The 23,113-nt window shown below is 43.0% G+C and overlaps 1 protein-coding gene across 3 annotated transcripts in view; it reads right to left on the reverse strand.

Annotated features, from left to right (window-relative positions):
- Positions 1-23,113, reverse strand: part of dph1 (diphthamide biosynthesis 1) — a 104,538-nt gene that overhangs the window by 16,832 nt on the left and 64,593 nt on the right. For 2 of the 3 annotated variants that reach the window (XM_038961240.1, XM_038961239.1), the window contains exons 5-8: positions 19,618-19,772; positions 18,720-18,841; positions 5,301-5,369; positions 2,340-2,496 (exon numbers count right to left, since the gene is read on the reverse strand). In XM_038961240.1, coding sequence (XP_038817168.1) covers positions 2,340-2,496; positions 5,301-5,369; positions 18,720-18,841; positions 19,618-19,772 — 503 coding nt within the window. The remainder of the gene's footprint in view (positions 1-2,339; positions 2,497-5,300; positions 5,370-18,719; positions 18,842-19,617; positions 19,773-23,113) is intronic. The other variant, XM_038961241.1, reaches the window with a different exon arrangement.

The following is a 23,113-nucleotide window of genomic DNA, read 5'->3' on the forward strand; positions in this document are numbered from 1 at the left end:
CATCACCACCCAATAACATTGATAAAACACATCACCACCCAATAACATCACCATATTAAACACATCACCACCCAATAACATCACTAGATAAAACACATCACCACCCAATAACATCACTAGATAAAACACATCACCACCCAATAACATCACTAGATAAAACACATCACCACCCAATAACATCAACATACTAAACACATCACCACCCAATAACATCACCATATTAAAACACATCACCACCCAATAACATCACCATATTAAAACACATCACCACCCAATAACATTACCATATTAAACACATCACCACACAATAACATCAACATATTAAACACATCACCATATTAAACACATCACCACCCAATAACATCACCATATTAAACACATCACCACCCAATAACATCACCATATTAAACACATCACCACCTAATAACATCAACATACTAAACACATCACCACCCAATAACATCACCATATTAAACACATCACCACCTAATAACATCACCATATTAAACACATCACCACCCAATAACATCACTAGATAAAACACATCACAACCCAATAACATCAACATATTAAACACATCACCACTCAATAACATCAACATATTAAACACATCACCACCTAATAACATCAACATACTAAACACATCACCACCCAATAACATCACCACCCAATAACATCAACATATTAAACACATCACCACCCAATAACATCACCACCCAATAACATCAACATATTAAACACATCACCACCCAATAACATCAACATATTAAACACATCACCACCCAATAACATCACCATATTAAACACATCACCAGCCAATAACATCACCATATTAAACACATCACCACCCAATAACATCACCATATTAAACACATCACCACCCAATAACATCAACATATTAAACACATCACCACCCAATAACATCACTAGATAAAACACATCACCACCCAATAACATCACCATATTAAATACATCACCACCCAATAACATCACCATATTAAACATCACCACCCAATAACATCGATAAAACACATCACCACCCAATAACATCACCATATTAAACATCACCACCCAATAACATCACCATATTAAATACATCAACATATTAAACACATCACCACTCAATACCATCAACATATTAACACATCACCATCCAATAACATCAACATATTAAACACATCACCACCCAATACATTAACATAGTAAACACATCACCACCCAATAACGTCACTAGATAAAACACATCACCACCCAATAACATCACGAGATAAAACCATCACCACCCAATAACATCACCATATTAAACACATCACCACCCAATAACATCAACATATTAAACACATCACCAGCCAATAACATCACTAGATAAAAGTGTTGAGCCAGTTCAGGGACCGGGCTTCCTTCTGTGTTGGTGAACGTCTTTGAAGAGGGCCCGCTGGACCAAGTGTTAAGACCGAGTTCAGAACGTCAACTTCCAAAAGATTCCCTAACGGTGAGCATAGAGAGATACACCTCTGCAGCCAGCCACACTGAGATTCTCTGTTCTATAGTGGGTTATTCTGCACTCTTTACTATGACAGCCTGGGTTGTTTTCTGAGGTTATACAGTCCTGTCCAGACAAAGGCATATCACACAACTCAACCACTTAATCTAAACACTGGCCCAATGAGGGTGACACTACTGTAAGAAACTACAAAGACATTCTATTGGAATACCTTCATCTCTCTGTCTGACTACTGTATCTGGATAAGACGCAAAGTTTTCATTCACGTTAGAAATTGGGGGGGAAATGACAAGAGAAACCTGGGTTTGGTTTAAAAAATCATCTGACAGCAAGAGGAGAGGAGAGATGACAGAAAACACGATGCTTCTCTCAGTCTCTTCCTCCCAGCCTACCAATTAGAGAAAAGAATGAGGCGAGGACGTGGAGGAAGAATCCCAAACAAAAGTCAAACACAACGCATGAGAGGAAAACAAAAAGCGGACAGATCAAACGGAGGAGAGAACAAAGGGAAGAGTGCTGAGAGGGGGGGGGCAGGCTTGAGAGCAGGCTAGGGATCCAACAACCCCCCCATGTAGGACCGATCGATGAAGACCCCCAGGCACACACACCAGCCAAATGCCAACTGATGGAGGTAGCGGTGTGTGTGTATAGAGGGGTGTGGTTTGGCTTTACACTCTATAGTCTTCACAGCTGCATTTAGCTGCTTGTCTGAGTAACTGAGAGAAGCTGTGCCCCACAAAACGTATTACACATCATTGTATATGTGAAGGTCTCAGAGTGTGAGGGAGGGGTAGAATCAGGATAAGTGTGAAATCTCTGAGATGCAGGCTCATACCTCCATGACCTTAGGGTTGCCCTGCCGGCCCAGCGTGCCCAGGATCAGGCCCCATCTCTGGGCAGAGCGAGCTTTGTCGATGGCCTGGAGCCGGATGGACCGCATGGCTTCATGGTCATAGTACTCCCTGGAAAATATCTTACTGTACGGGTCGTACCTAAACACACACACACACACACACACACACACACACACACACACACACACACACACACACACGAGTGCAAGTGTATGCACACACACACGAATATACAATCATACATAAACACACAAAACATGCATATTAGTGTGTATTGTTCACAACAGGTTACCTTGAGGATAGACAGGCAAGAAGAGAAAATCCAATCATGAAAATCCATCAAGTATTAAGGCAGTTATCTGAGAGAAAATAGTGGCATTTTAGAGAATCTAATCTTTCTCTCTCTACCAGGAGAGCTCAGCTCAGCACATCTTGAGATTATCATCTTGTTTATTAGAGAGCCTGAGAGGAGGGCAGTAGTGCATACGTTCATAACACAAACACAATTTCACTTCACAAACAAGATCTCATATAAATACTGTTTCACGCCAATACAGCTGAGTGGAAATGACACCATAAAGACAAACTGCAACAAGGTGAACCATGTCACATTAATCCTGTGTATTACTGACAATAATGACATTCTGCAATCTATGTCAGATTCATCCACAGCGGTACACTGTATATTAATATACAGTGCCGTGAAAAAGTATTCGCCCCTTTTCTGATTTTCTCTATTTTTGATATTGAACGTTTTTCAACCAAAACCTAATATTAGATCAAGGGAACCTGAGTTTACAAATAACAAAAAAAATGGAATACTTGTTTCATTTATTTACTGAACAAAGGTATGCAGCACCCAATTCCCCTGTGTGAAAAAGTAATTGCCCCCTTACACTCAATAACTGGTTGTGCCACCTTTAGCTGCAAGGACTGCAACCAAATGCTTCCTTTATTTGTTGATCAGTCTCTCACAACGCTGTGGAGGAACTTTGGCCCACTCCTGCATGCAGAAGTGCTTTAACTCGGCGACATTTGTGGGTTTTCAAGCATGAACTGCTCGTTTCATGTCCTGCCACAACATCTCAATGGGATTAGGTCTGGACTTTGACTAAGCCATTCCAAAACTTCAAATTTGTTTATTTTTAACCATTTTCATGTAGACTTGATTGTGTGTTTTGGATCATTGTCTTGCTGCATGACCCAGCTGCGCTTCAGCTTCAGCTCAGATGGATGGCCTGACATTCTCCTGTAGAATTCTCTGATACAGAGCAGAATTCATGGTTACTTCTATTAAGGCAAGTCGTCCAGGTCCTGAGGCAGCAAAGCATCCCCAAAGCATCACACTACCACCACCCTGCTTGACCGTTGGTATGAGGTTCTCACTGTGGAATGCAGTGTTTGGTTTTCGCCAGGTATAAAATGGGACCCATCTCGTTCAAAAAGTTGACTCAAGCTTGCCAAAAAGCACCTGGAAGCACCTGGATGACTCTTGGAAGAATGTTCAATGGACAGATGAGTCAAAAGTATAACTTTTATGAAATAAGTATTTAATGGTTATGTTATTTGTTCACTCAGGTTCCCTTTATCTAATGTTAGGTTTGGTTGAAGATCTGATAACATTCAGTATCAAAAATATGCAAAAGTCGAGAAAATTAGAAAGGGGGCAAATACTTTTTCACAGTACTGTAAATGGTACACACAGTGCTTGATTAGCTCTTTACACTTGTACCAGTATACGGGTTGAAAATAGCGCCTAAATTGGACCACAGTGGCTGTACAGTAACATGCAGTACATTACGTCAGAGCTCAAGGTCTCCCGCTTCACAGCACACTATTGGTTTTGACTGACAGTGGTTCTGAACACCGCGCGCGACAAGAAGTTGCCCCCATCCCTCCAGTTAATTGAGCAACTTTTGCAAATGTTTCGTTGTCTGAGGGAAATAAAGCAACACCTCATGGCACAACGCCTCTCCCCATTTGACCTACTTGTTGTGTGTATGTACTGACATGTATGTGGAACTGATAGATGCGCACACACACACACACACACACACACACACACACACACACACACACACACACACACACACACACACACACACACACACACACACACACTACATGTTAATGTTTTTAAATGTATGTGAATTGTAAAGTCTTTTGTCTGTAATGTCTTTTTCGTTATGTGTCAGAGCCCAGTAAGACTAGCTATTGCCATAGGCGTCGGCTAATTGGGATCCTAAGAAATCCAATTTATGATCTGCTTCTCTGAATTGCCTTGTGAAAGCCTAACACTAAGATCGTACTTTGTAACTTTGCTAACCATGTTGGCAATATAACACGCTTTCAAATCATGCCCACCTGACCAGATTGTGATTTATAATGGTCCGTTTTTGGAATGCGTAAACAACAACAGTAATTATGTAAATGCAGGGATGCAGGGCTGTGCTTCAAACAAAACTTCCAGTCGGATTCCTCTAGTTCCTCAACATAGCACCTTATAGTTGACTCTTCTTTGAGTCATAAAAGTGCATTGAAATTATGTAGGAACTGTGCACACTTTGCAAAGATGTGTGATAACTTGGAGATACCAGTTAGACCTCTCACTCAAACCCTTGTCATTGTTTTGTCTCATGTTGCACCTACCCCAAATTTTCCAGGAATATTCTTATCATGTTACTGAATGTATACAGAGTATTTTCTGATTTCGTTATAAACAAATGCAGCCAAAAGTACAGTAAATGTAAAATGCACATAAAATCAACAGTGTAATGTTTGGATTCGGTCTTGTGCTAATAATTTTCCCATAATCTCCAAACTGTTCCCTTTTGATGGTTATGTATAGGATTTCCATATTTCTTCTCTAAGAAACATTTCAATTGAGCCCTATCCATATAGGCTGATTCCCATGAGTGTAAAGGGTTAACGTTATTATTTACCTGTAGGCAGGTATCTCTGGGTTTGCAATCATGATCGACTCTAGATGGAACCTGCCATCTCCCAGGTAGCTATAAATACAAACACATCAACACACAGACACAGGATGAGAGAGATACAAACACAGTAAGACAGATACACTCCCTGCTGGCAAGAATACCTGCTGTGGAACAACAATACAAATCCGCCCCATCTCTCCCTCACCTCTCTCCCTGCCCATTCCTCCTCTCTCATTCTCACCCTTCTCTTTCACACACTCTCTCACTCCCCCTCCTGGTGGAACAAAGTGGGCTCAGTGGACCTATGCCTGGGGTTTAGGGGTTCAAGGTGTGACCAGAGGCTTCTGATGTATAGGAACACCATCACACAGCACCCCTGTGATGGCCCCATGTTGTTTATCCACTACCAGGCTTTTTCAGTTAACCCAGGGGGTGTTATTAGTTGGACCGCCTGGACCCGTGATGGGGCAGGGTTCAACGGGAGCACATGCAAGCACGACACACACACACACACAATCATTATCATCCCAGGGGGTGTGCTGGGAGGAGGCCTGCTATTGGCTGAGTGAGGGGTCCAGGCCTCTCTGTTACCGTGTTACCGTGGCAAGCCCGCAGAGGCCCAGGGGGAGACAGAGACAATTAGAGGAGCTAATTAGCCAGCGTTTAGGAAAGTGTGTGTGGAACAGGCTGTGGGTGAGCTTCCACAGGGACACCCAGGAGCCACAACTAACCGCCACACAGGCAGGCAGGCCTGCACACACACACACACACACAAAATAACACACACCCACTAGTGGTGCAGGGATTGACTCATAACTGTAGTCCCTGGGGTTATATCTGGGTTTAGGGTCATGAAATATTGTACTAGTGGTGCAGGGATTGACTCATAACTGTAGTCCCTGGGGTTATATCTGGGTTTAGGGTCATGAAATATTGTGTGGATGAAGGGCGGGTGGCTGGCGAGTTGAATACAGAGAAAACAATGCATCAAAAATGCATAATTATTGTGCAATTCATGTCTACAGACTACACTGAGGTTTATCTTCCATGATTTTTTATCTGCCGTTAGTGTGTAAGCCTACGTTAGTGTGTAAGCCTACGCATTAGTGCTTAACTCTACATGCACCAAATACATAACCAATTGCAAAATGCTTTTGGAAACTTGGGCAGAAATAGTTAACGTCGATCCATTGAGGCATGTGGTGGCATATTTCTGCTTTACCAAATGAGGAGAGTTACAAACTACACACCAGTCAGAGTTATACTTAAACTACATCTTTAATAATAATAAGCTTTGGAATAGCATTTGACTTTCAACAATTCACTATTTCTAATGAACCGTTGAGAAGTACCAACAGAAAAGTACAAAGATCTTTTATAGCCAAGATGCACCCCTCTCAACTTACACTGACGAACCACAGATCTTAGGAACAGTTCACAAAGGTTAAGATTTGTATGAAAGATATCTATAAAACATACCAGACAGTTACTGCTGTGTCAACAGTTTTCATTGTAAAGACCAGTGTCTGGCCCCCTTACTCCAAAAGGGAACCGTCTCTCCCCGGTACGGCATAGAGCAGAACCATTAGCTCATGTTCTCTGGAATGCTCTTTAGGTTTTATCACCTAAACACATCGTAAATCTCCTCTGTCAGTACTATCTCATAGAGGCCCATCCTCAGTGGAACACATACACAAGACTCTATTCTGTCGAATAAAACAACCATTATAATGCAATACAATCATTATAATATAATCTTACAAGCATTATAACATAATCTTGCAATTTTCCACGACAGGCAAAAAGGACAATGTCAGAGTTTATTTCAATAAGAGAAAAGCTATAAAACGGAGAGTTGAAAATAAAGAGAAGGGAGGGCCAAAACAGTAGTCTAATGTTTAAAGATGTTCTGTGTGCTGATTGTGAGGCGCCATAAATTTGGACGCAAGACCGGCACGTCAAGGGAGCTATACAGCTCAGATGGTTAAATTGAATAGTAACTGAAAACTGGACACTGACTGTAGGTCTATAACTTTGATGGGGGTGGGGCCTAACAAAAATCTGAAATCATCATGAGGGGCCGCAGTGGTTCGTGGATCTGTGTACCCACATCCACATCCATACCACATCCATACCCACATCCACATCCATATCTATACCCATATCCATACCCACATCCATACCCACATCCATACCCACATCCATATCTATACCCACATATATACCCACATATATACCCACATCTATACCCACATCACATCCACATCCATATCTATACCCACATCCATATCTATACCCATATCCATACCCACATCTATACCCATATCCATACCCACATCTATATCTATACCCATATTTATACCCATATCCATACCCACATCTATATCTATACCCATATCTATATCTATACCCATATCCACATCTAAATCTATACCTATACCCACATCTATACCCATATCCATACCCACATCTATATCTATACCCACATCCATACCCATACCCACATCTATATCCATATCTATACCCATATCCACATCCATACCCACATCTATACCCACATCCATATCTATACCCACATATATACCCACATCTATACCCACATCCACACCCATACCACATCCACATCCATATCTATACCCACATCCATATCTATACCCATATCCATACCCACATCTATACCCATATCCATACCCACATCTATATCTATACCCATATTTATACCCATATCCATACCCACATCTATATCTATACCCATATCTATATCTATACCCATATCCACATCTAAATCTATACCTATACCCACATCTATACCCATATCCATACCCACATCTATATCTATACCCACATCCATACCCATACCCACATCTATATCCATATCTATACCCATATCCATACCCACATCCATACCCACATCCATATCTATACCCATATCTATACCCACATCCATACCTATACCCACATCCATACCCACATATATATCTATACCCACATCTATACCCACAGCTATATCTATACCCATACCCACATATATACCCACATCCATATCCACATCCATACCCATACCCACATCTATATCCATACCCATATCTATACCCATATCCATACCCACATCCATATCCATACCTATACCCATATCCATACCCACATCCATATCCATACCCACATCCATATCTATACCCATATCTATACCCACATCCATACCTATACCCACATCCATACCCACATATATATACCCATATCCACATCTAAATCTATACCTATACCCACATCTATACCCATACCCACATCTATATCTATACCCACATCCATACCCATACCCACATCTATATCCATATCTATACCCATATCCATACCCACATCCACATCCATACCCACATCCATATCTATACCCATATCTATACCCACATCCATACCTATACCCACATCCATACCCACATATATCTATACCCACATCTATACCCACAGCTATATCTATACCCATACCCACATATATACCCACATCCATATCCACATCCATACCCACATCTATATCCATACCCATATCTATACCCATATCCATACCCACATCCATATCCATACCTATACCCATATCCATACCCACATCCATATCCATACCCACATCCATATCTATACCCATATCTATACCCACATCCATACCCATACCCACATCTATATCCATATCTATACCCATATCCATACCCACATCCACATCCATACCCACATCCATATCTATACCCATATCTATACCCACATCCATACCTATACCCACATCCATACCCACATATATATCTATACCCACATCTATACCCACAGCTATATCTATACCCATACCCACATATATACCCACATCCATATCCACATCCATACCCACATCTATATCCATACCCATATCTATACCCATATCCATACCCACATCCATATCCATACCTATACCCATATCCATACCCACATCCATACCCACATCCATATCTATACCCATATCTATACCCACATCCATACCTATACCCACATCCATACCCACATATATATCTATACCCACATCTATACCCACATCCATACCCACAGCTATATCTATACCCATATCCATACCCACATCCATATCTATACCCATATCCATACCCACATCCATATCTATACCCATATCCATACCCACATCCATATCTATACCCACATCTATACCCACATCCATACCCACAGCTATATCTATACCCATATCCATACCCACATCCATATCTATACCCATACCCACATCCATATCTATACCCACAACTATACCCATACCCACATCTATACCCACATCCACAACTATACCCATACCCACATCTATACCCACATCCATACCCACATCCATACCCACATCCATACCCACATCCATACCCACATCTACACCCATACCCACACTCATACCCACATCCATACCCACATATGCAGTCAGAGCCGGTTCTAGCCATTTGGGGGCCCCCTCAACAGCGGAAAGAAAAAAATTAGTTTTAGAGTAAATTCACTTCAATTCTATAAATTTTGTCATAGGGCATATTTTTTTGTTGTTGCAGTTTTACAGCAAATTTCCCGCAATTCTACACATTTTGCCATAGAGTGGAGAGAAATGTTTGCAGTTTTTAATGAGTGACTAACAAAATCAATAGGGGCCCACCCCAGTCAGTAATTCGACCATGATTACTAAGTTTAGATAGCTGGCCGCTAGACTAACTTACCAATCAATAATGTTTAGCTGACATGGGCTAATTGAGTGACTGACAGTGACTGACAGAAAAACTGCTAAACAAATGTTAACCAAATTTAAAAACTGCACTTTGTGTATTATACTTTTCTAACCTCCATCTGAACAAATCATTTGATACGCAGGCCTACAAAAGATTGGGGGAGGGGGGGGGGGGGGGGGGAGTTGCCCATCCCTGGTCTATAACCTCTCACATAGCCTAATATAATATTAACTCCTGAAGAATTAAGCAGATATTGCAGGAAAATGATACACCAAATGTAATGTGACTCAGGAACAGCATCTTGAGAGAATGAATTTAAGGTTAGGGACCATCTGTAAAGGTACTATCTTTATCAGCATCATAAAAGCTGATTGTATTTCAACCACAAAAGTACGCATGCAAGCCAACCTGAAATCTTGTCAGAAACATGTTGGGTCGTTTTCACAGGATTTAATTCCCTTCAAACCGGGCAAACTGATGTAATTTGGAAATTTTGGCATTACTGCATTTTCTCCCCAGTCCCTAAACGTTTGGCTGCATGAGAGAAGCAGAGATGAAAGAGAAAATTTGACCGATGTCAACTAGATTGAAGCATTCATTCTATCGATGTATGACATTTTCTGGTGAGCAAGGGTTTATTTAGTCTTCTAGGACAAGAGAAGCAGCATGTATCTAATTACAGACTAACAAATAGCCTACCAAAATGTCCACAATTATAAACAGAACCAGATTAGGCTTAAAAAAAAACAAATGTATGCCTGAAATGTTAGGTTTAACACATTTAGTTGGGAGGTTGCAGATGTTTTATTAGCAATTGCGGATGGGTATGGGTGAACAAACAGCTGGCCCACACATCACTAACAAGCACAGACCCAGTCACTGATTGTGACTAGATTGTGTCCGTGGGGGATGTGTGTGTGTGTGTGTCCGTGGGGGATGTGTGTGTGTGTGTAAGCATGCATGCATCTGTGTGTAAGGGTAAAGGGTAAAAAGCAGGGTAACTTGGAGCCGAGGAGCAAATAAAAAAACGAATGATGACTATTGTGCCCAGGGCCGGGCGCTTTGCTTTGCAATAATATCCAAGGTGTCCCTATAATCACACTAGCTACAATGAGCCTCCTGCTTTTCAACATCACACCCTGCATGTGTTTCTCTGCTTTAAGAGGATAGCGCTCATGAGGGCCTTTGTTATCCTATCATTCATATTGCATTGTCCTTTGTAGAAGAGCTGAGTGCTGCTGTGCTATAATGGTGAACACTGTGCTGTATGTCCTGCATTATGCATCAGCACACTGATTCTGCTCTTAATGTCTGCAGACATTAGCAGCAGGGTCTGAGAGAGGAGAGCTAGGAGTGAGGAGTAGAACTGGGAGCCTATGATACTACTGATATTCCTATAGCTGCTCTAAAGCCATTTTAACATACTTCTCTTAATTACTGGAATCACATACAGTTGAAGTCGGAAGTTTACATACACCTTAGCCAAATACATTTAAACTCAGTGTTTCACAATTCCTGACATTTAATCCTTGTAAAAATTCCCTGTCTTAGGTCAGTTAGGATCATCACTTTATTTTAAGAATGTGAAATGTCAGAATAATAGTAGAGAATGATTTATTTCAGCTTTTATTTTTTTCATCACATTCCCAGTGGGTCAGAAGTTTACATACACTCATTAAGTATTTGGTAGTGTTAGGTTCTTATTTTTCAGAGTAAGTAACTCACGGACACTAGAGAAGCTTTAACCAAGTTTATTTCTATCCCAAAGGATCCATACAGCTGTAATTCAGACAACCCAACATTTCTCCCATCACAGATATATATATATATATCTCCCACTTAAGACACTCATTCTCTCCAAACCTTACATGTTATGGTTATACAGGAAAAGAGTAACAGGATACCAAACCCTTATTACTCCCTTCAGGGGATCTGACCTCACATCCTTCACCTAATCCAAAGATGTCCATCTGTCTCCCCTATATCAACACGTTGCTCTCCTCCCGTCCACCCAACACATTCCAAAGCCATCTGTCTTTCTACATAGAACCATTACCTTCTGACATAAAACCCAGTCTCTTTCACTTCTCATATTCTATGCTTCTCTATCATTTATTTAATATCTCAAAGTTCAAAATGTTGAATCCAACAGTAGCATTGCCTTTAAATTGTTTAACTTGGGTAAAACGTTTTGGGTAGCCTTCCACAAGCTTCTCACAATAAGCTGGGTGAATTTTGGCCCATTCCTCCTGACAGAGCTGGTGTAACTGAGTCAGGTTTGTAGGCCTCCTTGCTCGCACACACCTTTTCAGTTCTACCCACACATTTTCTATAGGATTGAGGTCAGGGCTTTGTGATGGCCACTCCAATACCTTGACTTTGTTGTCCTTAAGCCATTTTTCTACAACTTTGGAAGTATGCTTGGGGTCATTGTCCATTTGGAAGAACCATTTGCGACCAAGATTTAACTTCCCGACTGATGTCTTGAAATGATGCTTCAATATATCCACATAATTTTCCTACCTCATGATGTCATCTATTTTGTGAAGTGCACCAGACCCTCCTGCAGCAAAGCACCCCCACAACATGATGCTGCATCCCCCGTGGTTCACGGTTGGGATGGTGTCCTTCGGCTTGCAAGCCTCACCCTTTTTCCTCCAAACATAACGATGGTCATTATGGCCAAACAGTTCCATTTTTGTTTCATCAAACCACAAAACATTTCTCCAAAAAATACGATCTTTGTCTCCATGTGCAGTTGCAAACCGTAGTCTGGCTTTTTTATGGCGGCTTTGGAGCAGTTTCTTCTTCCTTGCTGAGCGGCCTTTCAGGTTATGTTGATATAGGACTCATTTTACTGTGGATATAGATAATTTTGTACCTGTTTCCTCCAGAATCTTCACAAGGTCTTTTGCTGCGGTTCTGGGATTGATTTGCACTTTTCGCACCAAAGTACGTTCATCTCTGGAAACAGAATGAGTCTCCTTCCTGAGCGGTATGACGGCTGTGTGGTCCCATGGTGTTTATACTTGCGTACTATTGTTGGTACAGATGAACGTGGTACCTTCAGGTGTTTAGAAATTGCTTCCAAGGATGAACCAGACTTGTGGAGGTCGACCATTTTTTTTATGATTTCTTTTGATTTTCCCATGATGTCAAGCAAAGATGCACTGAGTTTGAAGGTAGGCCTTGAAATACATCCACAGGTACACCTCCAATTGATTCAAATGATGTCAATTAGCCTATCAGAAGCTTCTAAAGCCATGACATAATTTTCTGGAATTTGCCATGCTGTTTAAAGGAACAGTCAACTTAGTGTATGTAAACTTCTGACCCACTGGAATTGTGATAGTGAATTATAAGTGAAATAATCTGTAAACAATTGTTGGAAAAAAGACTTATGTCATGCACAAAGTAGATGTCCGAACCGACTTGCCAAAATTATAGTTTGTTAACAAGAAATGTGTGGAGTGGTTGAAAAACGAGTTTTAATGACTCCAACCTAAGTGTATGTAAACTTCCTACTTCAACTGTAGGTGCTGTAACGTATTAAAGACATGGCGTCTCAGAGACTAATATACCATCACTCATCCCACATACACTCAACTAAAGTCATTTCAACTTCTACATAATAGATATCGCAGCAATAAGTCCCTCCGATGCACTTTTATAAATAATGGTTAAACACAATAAGAGCATTTAGGTGACTTATGAGAGACAGTATGGAGGCTGAGAGATATTTCAAACTATTCATAAATGACAAATCTACCGGTATATGCAAATAAAAATGAAAGAAGTGAAATGTAATGGACCATGATTCTTCAACAGCCCTGATTTCTATCCATTATTACTGACTATTATATTTGTTGACGCCTCCTGCTGGTTTACCGTTTCCAGTGTCTGTACTGTTCTGTACACAGGTATGAGCTGGTTGTAACCTGCCCCTCAGAGCCACTGACAAGAGGAGAGAAAGAGATGGAGAGGGAGGGGGAGGGGGAGAGAGAGAGGGGCAGTGAGAAGGGGAGAGATGGAGAGAGGGCGAGCCAGAGCGAGAGAGGGCGAGCCAGAGCGAGAGAGGGCGAGCCAGAGCGAGAGAGAGAGAGAGAGGGAGAGCCAGAGAGAGAGAGAGAGAGAGAGAGAGAGAGGGAGAGCCAGAGAGAGAGAGAGAGAGAGAGCGAGAGAGAGAGAGAGAGAGAGAGAGAGAGAGAGCCAGAGAGAGAGAGAGAGCCAGAGAGAGAGAGAGAGAGAGAGAGAGAGAGAGAGAGAGAGAGAGAGAGAGAGCCAGAGAGAGAGAGAGCCAGAGAGAGAGAGAGAGGGAGAGCCAGAGAGAGAGAGAGCCAGAGAGAGAGAGAGAGAGAGAGAGAGCCAGAGAGAGAGAGAGAGAGAGGGCGAGCCAGAGAGAGAGAGAGAGGGCGAGCGAGAGAGAGAGAGAGAGGGCGAGCCAGAGAGAGAGAGAGAGGGAGAGCCAGAGAGAGAGAGGGAGAGCCAGAGAGAGAGAGGGAGAGCCAGAGAGAGAGAGGGAGAGCCAGAGAGAGAGAGGGAGAGCCAGAGAGAGAGAGAGAGAGCCAGAGAGAGAGAGGGAGAGCCAGAGAGAGAGAGGGCGAGCCAGATAGAGAGAGGGCGAGCCAGATAGAGAGAGGGCGAGCCAGATAGAGAGAGGGCGAGCCAGAGAGAGAGAGGGCGAGCCAGAGAGAGGGCGAGCCAGAGAGAGGGTGAGCCAGAGAGAGAGAGGGTGAGCCAGAGAGAGAGAGGGTGAGCCAGAGAGAGAGAGGGTGAGCCAGAGAGAGAGAGGGTGAGCCAGAGAGAGAGAGGGTGAGCCAGAGAGAGAGAGGGTGAGCCAGAGAGAGAGAGGGTGAGCCAGAGAGAGAGAGACACTCAGGGAGCTAATTATCAGGCAAGGTAATCAATTATTTCTCCCATCTCACCCCCATCCACCCCTACACACACATCAAAGACACTCCACTTTAAATTAGTGGGCGAAGTACAAACATCCCCCTGACATGGCTTTCCTCTCCTGTGGGACCAGGCTGTTTTCCTGTACTGGCTGTCTCTCCTCTTTTTATCTGGCCACTCTGATCCCATACACTGGGAAGGGTGTGTGGGGATCATAAGTACAGCATGGGTATTATTAGGAACCCACTATATCTTGAAATGCATACGACTGTGTGTCTATGTCAATACACTGGGGACGTTTTCTGTGTGTACTCACTGTAAGTACATGCAGAGCCGCACTCCGCGCTGTCGCCTGAGCCTGTTAGCGTGTATGAGCAGGTCGTAGGCAGGATTAGGGAGTAATGGATTACAATTTTTTTTATAACTAATCTGTTACGTAACCAGCAAATATATTGTAATCAGATTACAGATACTTTTGAAAAACTAGAAGATTACTTGTAGGATTACTTTTAAATTCCGAAAGGACTTTTGCGAGAAAAAACATATTTGACGCCTTTCTGTTATCTCAATGAAATTCAAATCAGCATTTTAAATTGGTCAAGTTTAAATTGGTCTGCCTGAGCGACTTTGACCACAAGTCAGAGACCACTATGATGACACATCAAATATGTTTGATGGATTGTGGGAGAATAGCAGGAATAGGCTTTTGTAGGCTACAGTCCAAGATGTGTCTTCCAATGGTTCGACTGCTGTCTTCATCCAAAGATTATCCAGCTTGAATAAACGCTTGGAGGGAAGGACGGCAGCAGTGGTGTAGCCTACGGGCGATACGGGACATTCACTAATTGTTGATACGTTATCTACATAGGGCATTGATAAGAATCACACTGCTGCTCTCTTAGCTATTACAGATTGTGGTTTTTGTAAATGGCTGTTCACAAATGTATATGTGTATTTAACCCAATAATGGTTGAAGAAGTTTAAATTGACCATAAATCGTTGTTTTTGTGATCAGTGGACAGCCAGTGAAAAATGTGCTCTTGCAACAGCTGCATATAGTGCGGTTCCCAGCCAATAGAATAAATGATTGATGGAGTTCCTCTCTTGTAAACTTCTCTGTGGTATTGTACTCCATACTGTCTAAGACGAGTTATATCCACGAGTGGGGCTTGTATTGCTCAATCTAATTCAAATGTTGAAAGACTTAAACAGCTGCAAATTATCGAGATATCAAAGTGTCACCAACAAAAAATACCGTGCATTCGGAAAGTATTCAGACTCCTTGACTTTTTTCACATTTTGTTAAATTACAGCCTTATTCTAAAAGGACTTACTTTTTCTCCCTTCATCAATCTACACACAATACCTCATAATGACAAAGCCAAAACAGGTTTTTAGAAACGGTGCATCGACACAATCCTGTCTCGGAGCTCCACGGACATATCCTTGGACCTCATGGCTTGGTTTTTGCTCTGACATGCACTTTCAACTGTGGGACCTTATATAGACAGGTGTGTTTCTTAACTAGTAAATGTAACGAATTACAATTAGAAAGTCATCTTTGATTACAGAGCAGATGAGTGCCAGACCACCGAAACAACTAAGCAAAAGGTGTTACAAAGCAATGCAAGGTAGGTTTAGTTCCAAAAGGACATACAAAAACAACGTTCTCCAATTGATCAATTTTAGAATAAAGCTGTAACGTAACAAAATGTGAAAAAAGGTCAAGGGGTCTGAATACTTTCTGATGGCATTGTAGAGGCCTTAGAAATGAACTTCAATGTATTTTTGTCGTTTTGGAACTAAAACTATTTATTTAATACATTACATTATTTAGCTGTAATGAATAATGAATCAAACGTCTAATGAATCCAATATTATGTCCAAAGATGAGCAAATTATCCCTGATACGTATCAAATTACATTTTAAAACAGTTTACATGTAATTGTACAATTATATAGTCTCCGATGTGGTTTTGCATAATGAACAATGAAGGTATTCGCCTGTTACTTAATCTGGTGTAGTATTTTAGAAAGAAATGTACCATAGAATAGAAGATATTTCTATTTGTTATTTTATTAGTTCAACATATTGTTTAATGTTTAAATAAATAAAGCCCAGTGTTTATTCCGTGACTTTAGCTTTCTTTTTTTGCAGTTGTATTGTTTTGGCATCTAGTATTGTTTTGGCATCTAGTATTGTTTTGGCATCTAGTATTGTTTTGGCATCTAGTATTGCTTTGGTATTTGTTTTGGTATCAAGTATTGTTTTGGTATCAAGTATTGTTTTGGCATCTAGTATTGTTTTGGTATTTGTTTTGGTACCAAGTATTGTTTTGGTATCAAGTATTGTTTTGGTATCAAGTATTGTTTTGGCATCTAGTATTGTTTTGGTATTTGTTTTGGTATCAAGTATTGTTTTGGTATCAAGTATTGTTTTGGCATCTAGTATTGTTTTGGCATCTAGTATTGTTTTGGCATCTAGTATTGTTTTGGTATTTGTTTTGGTATCAAGTATTGTTTTGGTATCAAGTATTGTTTTGGTATCTAGTATTGTTTTGGTATCTAGTATTGTTTTGGTATCAAGTATTGTTTTGGTATCAAGTATTGTTTTGGTATCTAGTATTGTTTTGGTATCTAGTATTGTTTTGGTATCTAGTATTGTTTTGGTATTAAGTACCGTTTCGGTATCATGATACTAAACCTGGTATCAAAGTAAAAAATCTGGTATCGTGGCAACACTAGCAGGTAGATGACAGAGTCAGGGAGCGAGGATGGGGAAGGTATGTTTAACAATGTCTGGGGAAGTGTTGGGTGGGAAGGTACTGTATGACAGAACCTGTGTAATATACTGGAGGTCTGACAGTCTGACAGTGTAAGGTAGGTCTGACAGTCTGACAGTGTAAGGTAGGTCTGACAGTCTGACTGTGTAAGGTAGGTCTGACAGTCTGACAGTGTAAGGTAGGTCTGACAGTCTGACAGTGTAAGGTAGGTCTGACAGTCTGACAGTGTAAGGTAGGTCTGACAGTCTGACAGTGTAAGGTAGGTCTGACAGTCTGACAGTGTAAGGTAGGTCTGACAGTCTGACAGTGTAAGGTAGGTCTGACAGTCTGACAGTGTAAGGTAGGTCTGACAGTCTGACAGTGTAAGGTAGGTCTGACAGTCTGACAGTGTAAGGTAGGTCTGACAGTCTGACAGTGTAAGGTAGGTCTGACAGTCTGACAGTGTAAGGTAGGTCTGACAGTCTGACAGTGTAAGGTAGGTCTGACAGTCTGACAGTGTAAGGTAGGTCTGACAGTCTGACAGTGTAAGGTAGGTCTGACAGTCTGACAGTGTAAGGTAGGTCTGACAGTCTGACAGTGTAAGCTAGGTCTGACAGTCTGACAGTGTAAGCTAGGTCTGAGAGTCTGACAGTGTAAGCTAGGTCTGAGAGTCTGACTGTGTAAGGTAGGTCTGACAGTCTGACTGTGTAAGGTAGGTCTGACAGTCTGACTGTGTAAGGTAGGTCTGACAGTCTGACTGTGTAAGGTAGGTCTGACAGTCTGACTGTGTAAGGTAGGTCTGACAGTCTGACTGTGTAAGGTAGGTCTGACAGTCTGACTGTGTAAGGTAGGTCTGACAGTCTGACTGTGTAAGGTAGGTCTGACAGTCTGACTGTGTAAGGTAGGTCTGACAGTCTGACTGTGTAAGGTAGGTCTGACAGTCTGACTGTGTAAGGTAGGTCTGACAGTCTGACTGTGTAAGGTAGGTCTGACAGAGGCTGAGAATAGGATGGGTTTACAATGATAAAGGCTGAGTCACTCACATGATGGAGTTGACGTTTCGGTCGAGGCGGGGGGAGGTGCACCCTAGGATCTCTCCAGGGGACAGGGGACGACACTGGGGAACCACCACCTCATACTCTGGCCTCAGAGCTGCACTCACCGCCTGGGGGGAGGGGAAGAGACAAACAACCATTGATAGATATAAAATAACATCTACTTTTTCTCTTTTCACACACAGTAAGACGCTGAGAGCGAGTGCCAGCAATTTATGCAAGAAAGAAGCAGCAGCATGCTCGGGGGCGGAGAGTAATGTGCTCTTTTCAGTTGGAGGTAAACAGGGAACATAGACGCTGACCTGATGACTCTCTACTCCATGTTGGATGACCTACACACACCGTGAGCTGTGAGCGAGTGAGCAAGAGGCATACACACACTCACAGCAACTGCCCAAACAAAAAACTAAATATGACACACACACACCCAAACCGCCCCAACACACAACAAAAACATGACACACACATCAGCATGTCAGAATGTATCAATAACACTGGTTACATTAGCAGGGACCTAGTGTTGGTCATGTACTGACAGAGGAGAGGAGAGCAGCAGAGAGGAGACGGAGGAGGTAGCTAGCTCTACTGTGGATCTATAACTGCTTATGTAAAGGCCTGAGATGAGCTGCAGATACATGATCTGAGATTTCACAAGTTCACTCCTTCTTTCAAGTCCAAAATAACTGCAGCTGGGTTTTCAAACCCACACTTGAACTGAACTTCAAGAGGCAGGCAGGAGGTTGGCTCACACAGGCGCAGAGCTCTTCTATGTATGCAGCATGTAGGCTAGGCTTAAACTGTACATGTACACATAGGGTTAGATGCACACACAGTCCCCCACACACCAAAGATGCACGTACACACACACACACACACACACACATACCTGCAGTGCAGCCACAAACTGGATAGTGCTGACGAGTGCCAGAGAGTGTCCAGGGGGGAAGTTGAACTTGACCGTGTCCAGAAAGTGTGCGTTGTCCATCTGGATATCCACAAACACATACAGCATCTTAATGCCTGCTGTGGAGTCTATAGGGACTGCAGGGAGACAAAGCCAGGTAAGGATTAATCATTTAACACACTACAAGACCTAAAGTATGTGCTCGTTGAACATCTCATTCCAAAATCATGGGTATTAAGATGGAGTTGGTCTGTGCTGCTACAACAACCTCCACTCTTCTGGGAAGGCTTTCCACTAGATGTAGGAACATTGCTGCTACAACAACCTCCACTCTTCTGGGAAGGCTTTCCACTAGATGTAGGAACATTGCTGCTACAACAACCTCCACTCTTCTGGGAAGGCTTTCCACTAGATGTAGGAACATTGCTGCTACAACAACCTCCACTCTTCTGGGAAGGCTTTCCACTAGATGTAGGAACATTGCTGCTACAACAACCTCCACTCTTCTGGGAAGGCTTTCCACTAGATGTAGGAACATTGCTGCTACAACAACCTCCACTCTTCTGGGAAGGCTTTCCACTAGATGTCGGAACATTGCTGCTATAACAACCTCCACTCTTCTGGGAAGGCTTTCCACTAGATGTAGGAACATTGCTGCTACAACAACCTCCACTCTTCTGGGAAGGCTTTCCACTAGATGTAGGAACATTGCTGCTACAACAACCTCCACTCTTCTGGGAAGGCTTTCCACTAGATGTAGGAACATTGCTGCTACAACAACCTCCACTCTTCTGGGAAGGCTTTCCACTAGATGTAGGAACATTGCTGCTATAACAACCTCCACTCTTCTGGGAAGGCTTTCCACTAGATGTAGGAACATTGCTGCTATAACAACCTCCACTCTTCTGGGAAGGCTTTCCACTAGATGTAGGAACATTGCTGCTATAACAACCTCCACTCTTCTGGGAAGGCTTTCCACTAGATGTCGGAACATTGCTGCTATAACAACCTCCACTCTTCTGGGAAGGCTTTCCACTAGATGTAGGAACATTGCTGCTATAACAACCTCCACTCTTCTGGGAAGGCTTTCCACTAGATGTCGGAACATTGCTGCTATAACAACCTCCACTCTTCTGGGAAGGCTTTCCTCTAGATGTCGGAACATTGCTGCTACAACAACCTCCACTCTTCTGGGAAGGCTTTCCACTAGATGTAGGAACATTGCTGCTATAACAACCTCCACTCTTCTGGGAAGGCTTTCCACTAGATGTCGGAACATTGCTGCTATAACAACCTCCACTCTTCTGGGAAGGCTTTCCACTAGATGTAGGAACATTGCTGCTATAACAGCCTCCACTCTTCTGGGAAGGCTTTCCGCTAGATGTAGGAACATTGCTTTTGGGACTTGCTTCCATTCAGCCACAAGAGCATTAGTTGGCGATTAGGTCTGGCTCGCATTCGGCGTTCCAATTCATCCCAAAGAATTCGATGGGGTTGAGGTCAGGGCTCTGTCCAGGCCAGTCAAGTTCGTTCACAACGATCTTTATAAACCATTTCTGTGTGGACCTCGCTTTGTGCACAGGGGCATTGTCATGCTTAAACAGGAAAAGGCCTTTCCCAAACTGTAGCCACAAAGTTTGGGTTAAGATTTCCCTTCACTGGAACAAAGGGCCAAAGGACCATTATCCTTCCTCCACCAAACATTACAGTTGGCACTATGCATTCGGTGTAGGTAGCGTTCTCCTTGCATCCGCCAAACCCAGATTTGTCCGTCAGACTGCCAGATGGTGAATCGTGATTCATCACTCCAGAGAACGCATTTCCACTGCTCCAGAGTACAATGACGGCGAGCTTTACACCACTCCAGCCGACGCTCGGCATTGTGATCTTAGGCTTGTGTGCGGCTGCTCGGCCATAGAAACCCATTTCATGAAGCTCCAGACGAACAGTTGTTGTGCTGCCGTTGCTTCCAGAGGCAGTTTGGAACTCGGTAGTGAGTGTTGCAACAGAGTACAGATTATTTTTATGCGCTACGCGCTTCAGCGGTCCTGTTCTGTGAGCTTGTTTGGCCTACCACTTCGCGGCTGAGCCGTTGTTGCTCCTAGACGTTTCCACTATATGGCAGGGTCTACAGACAATCACGGATTACAAAAGGAAAATCAGTCACGTCGCGGACACCCACTTTGAGGATAACACAGTGCCACCGACACGGCCCGCTCCCAAGGACTGTGGGCTCTCGTTCCACATGGTCAACATGAACAAAACATTTAAGCATGTTAACCCTCGCAAGGCTACCGCCCAGACGGCATCCCTGGCCGCGTCCTCAGAGCATGCACAGTCAAGCTGGCAAGAAATGTTTGCGGACATATACAATCTCTCCCTATCCCAGTCTGCTGTCCCCACTTGTTCAAGATGTCCACCATTGTTCCTAAACCCAAAAAAGCAATGGTAACTGAACTAAATGACTATCGCCCCATAGTGTTACTTATGTCATCATGAAGTGCTTTGAGAGACTAGTCAAGGATCATAACACCTCCACCTTACCTGTCACCCTTGACCCACTTCAATTTGCTTACTGCCCCAATAGGGCCACAGACGATCGCCATAACACTGCACACTGCCCTATCCCATCTGGACAAGAGGAATACCTATGTAAGAATGCTGTTCATTGACTATAGTTCAGCATTTAACACCATAGTACCCTCCAAGCTCATCATTAAGCTTGAGGCCCTGGGTCTCACCCCCACCCTGTGCAACTGGGTCCTGGACTTCCTGACACAGGTGGTGAAGGTAGGAAACAACATCTCCACACCGCTGATCCTCAACACTGGGGCCCCACATGGGTGCGTGCTCAGCCCCCTCCTGTACTCCCTGTTTACCCATGACTGCGTGACCACGCACGCCTCCAACTCAATCATTAAGTTTGCAGACGACACAACAGTGGTAGGCCTGATTACCAACAATAACGAGAAAGCCTACATGGAGGAGGTGAGGGCCCTGGCGGAGTGGTGCCAGGAAAACAACCTCTCCCTCAATGTCAACAAAACGAAGGAGCTGATCGTGGACTTCAGGAAACAGCAGAGGGAGCACCTCCCTATCCACATCGACGGGACCGCAGTGGTGAAGGTGGAAAGCTTCAAGTTCCTCGGCGTACACATCACTGACAATCTGAATTTGTCCACCCATACAGACAGTGTGGTGAAGAAGGCAAAACAGCCTTCTGTTGGGCTGTATCACCACCTTACTGCACCTCCCGCAACCGAAGGGCTCTCCAGAGGGTAGTACGGTCTGCCCAACGCATCACCGGGGGCACACTGCCTGCCCTCCAGGACACCTACAGCACCCGATGTCACAAGAACGGCAAAAAGATCATCCAGAAGGCGAGGTCAGTACAGGTGCATCAAAGCTGGGACCGAGAGACAAAAAACAGCTTCTATCTTAAGGCCATCGGACTGTTAGATAGCCATCGCTAGCCGGC

Source organism: Salvelinus namaycush, chromosome 23 (genome assembly GCF_016432855.1).
Source record: "Salvelinus namaycush isolate Seneca chromosome 23, SaNama_1.0, whole genome shotgun sequence".
Lineage (NCBI taxonomy): Eukaryota > Metazoa > Chordata > Actinopteri > Salmoniformes > Salmonidae > Salvelinus > Salvelinus namaycush.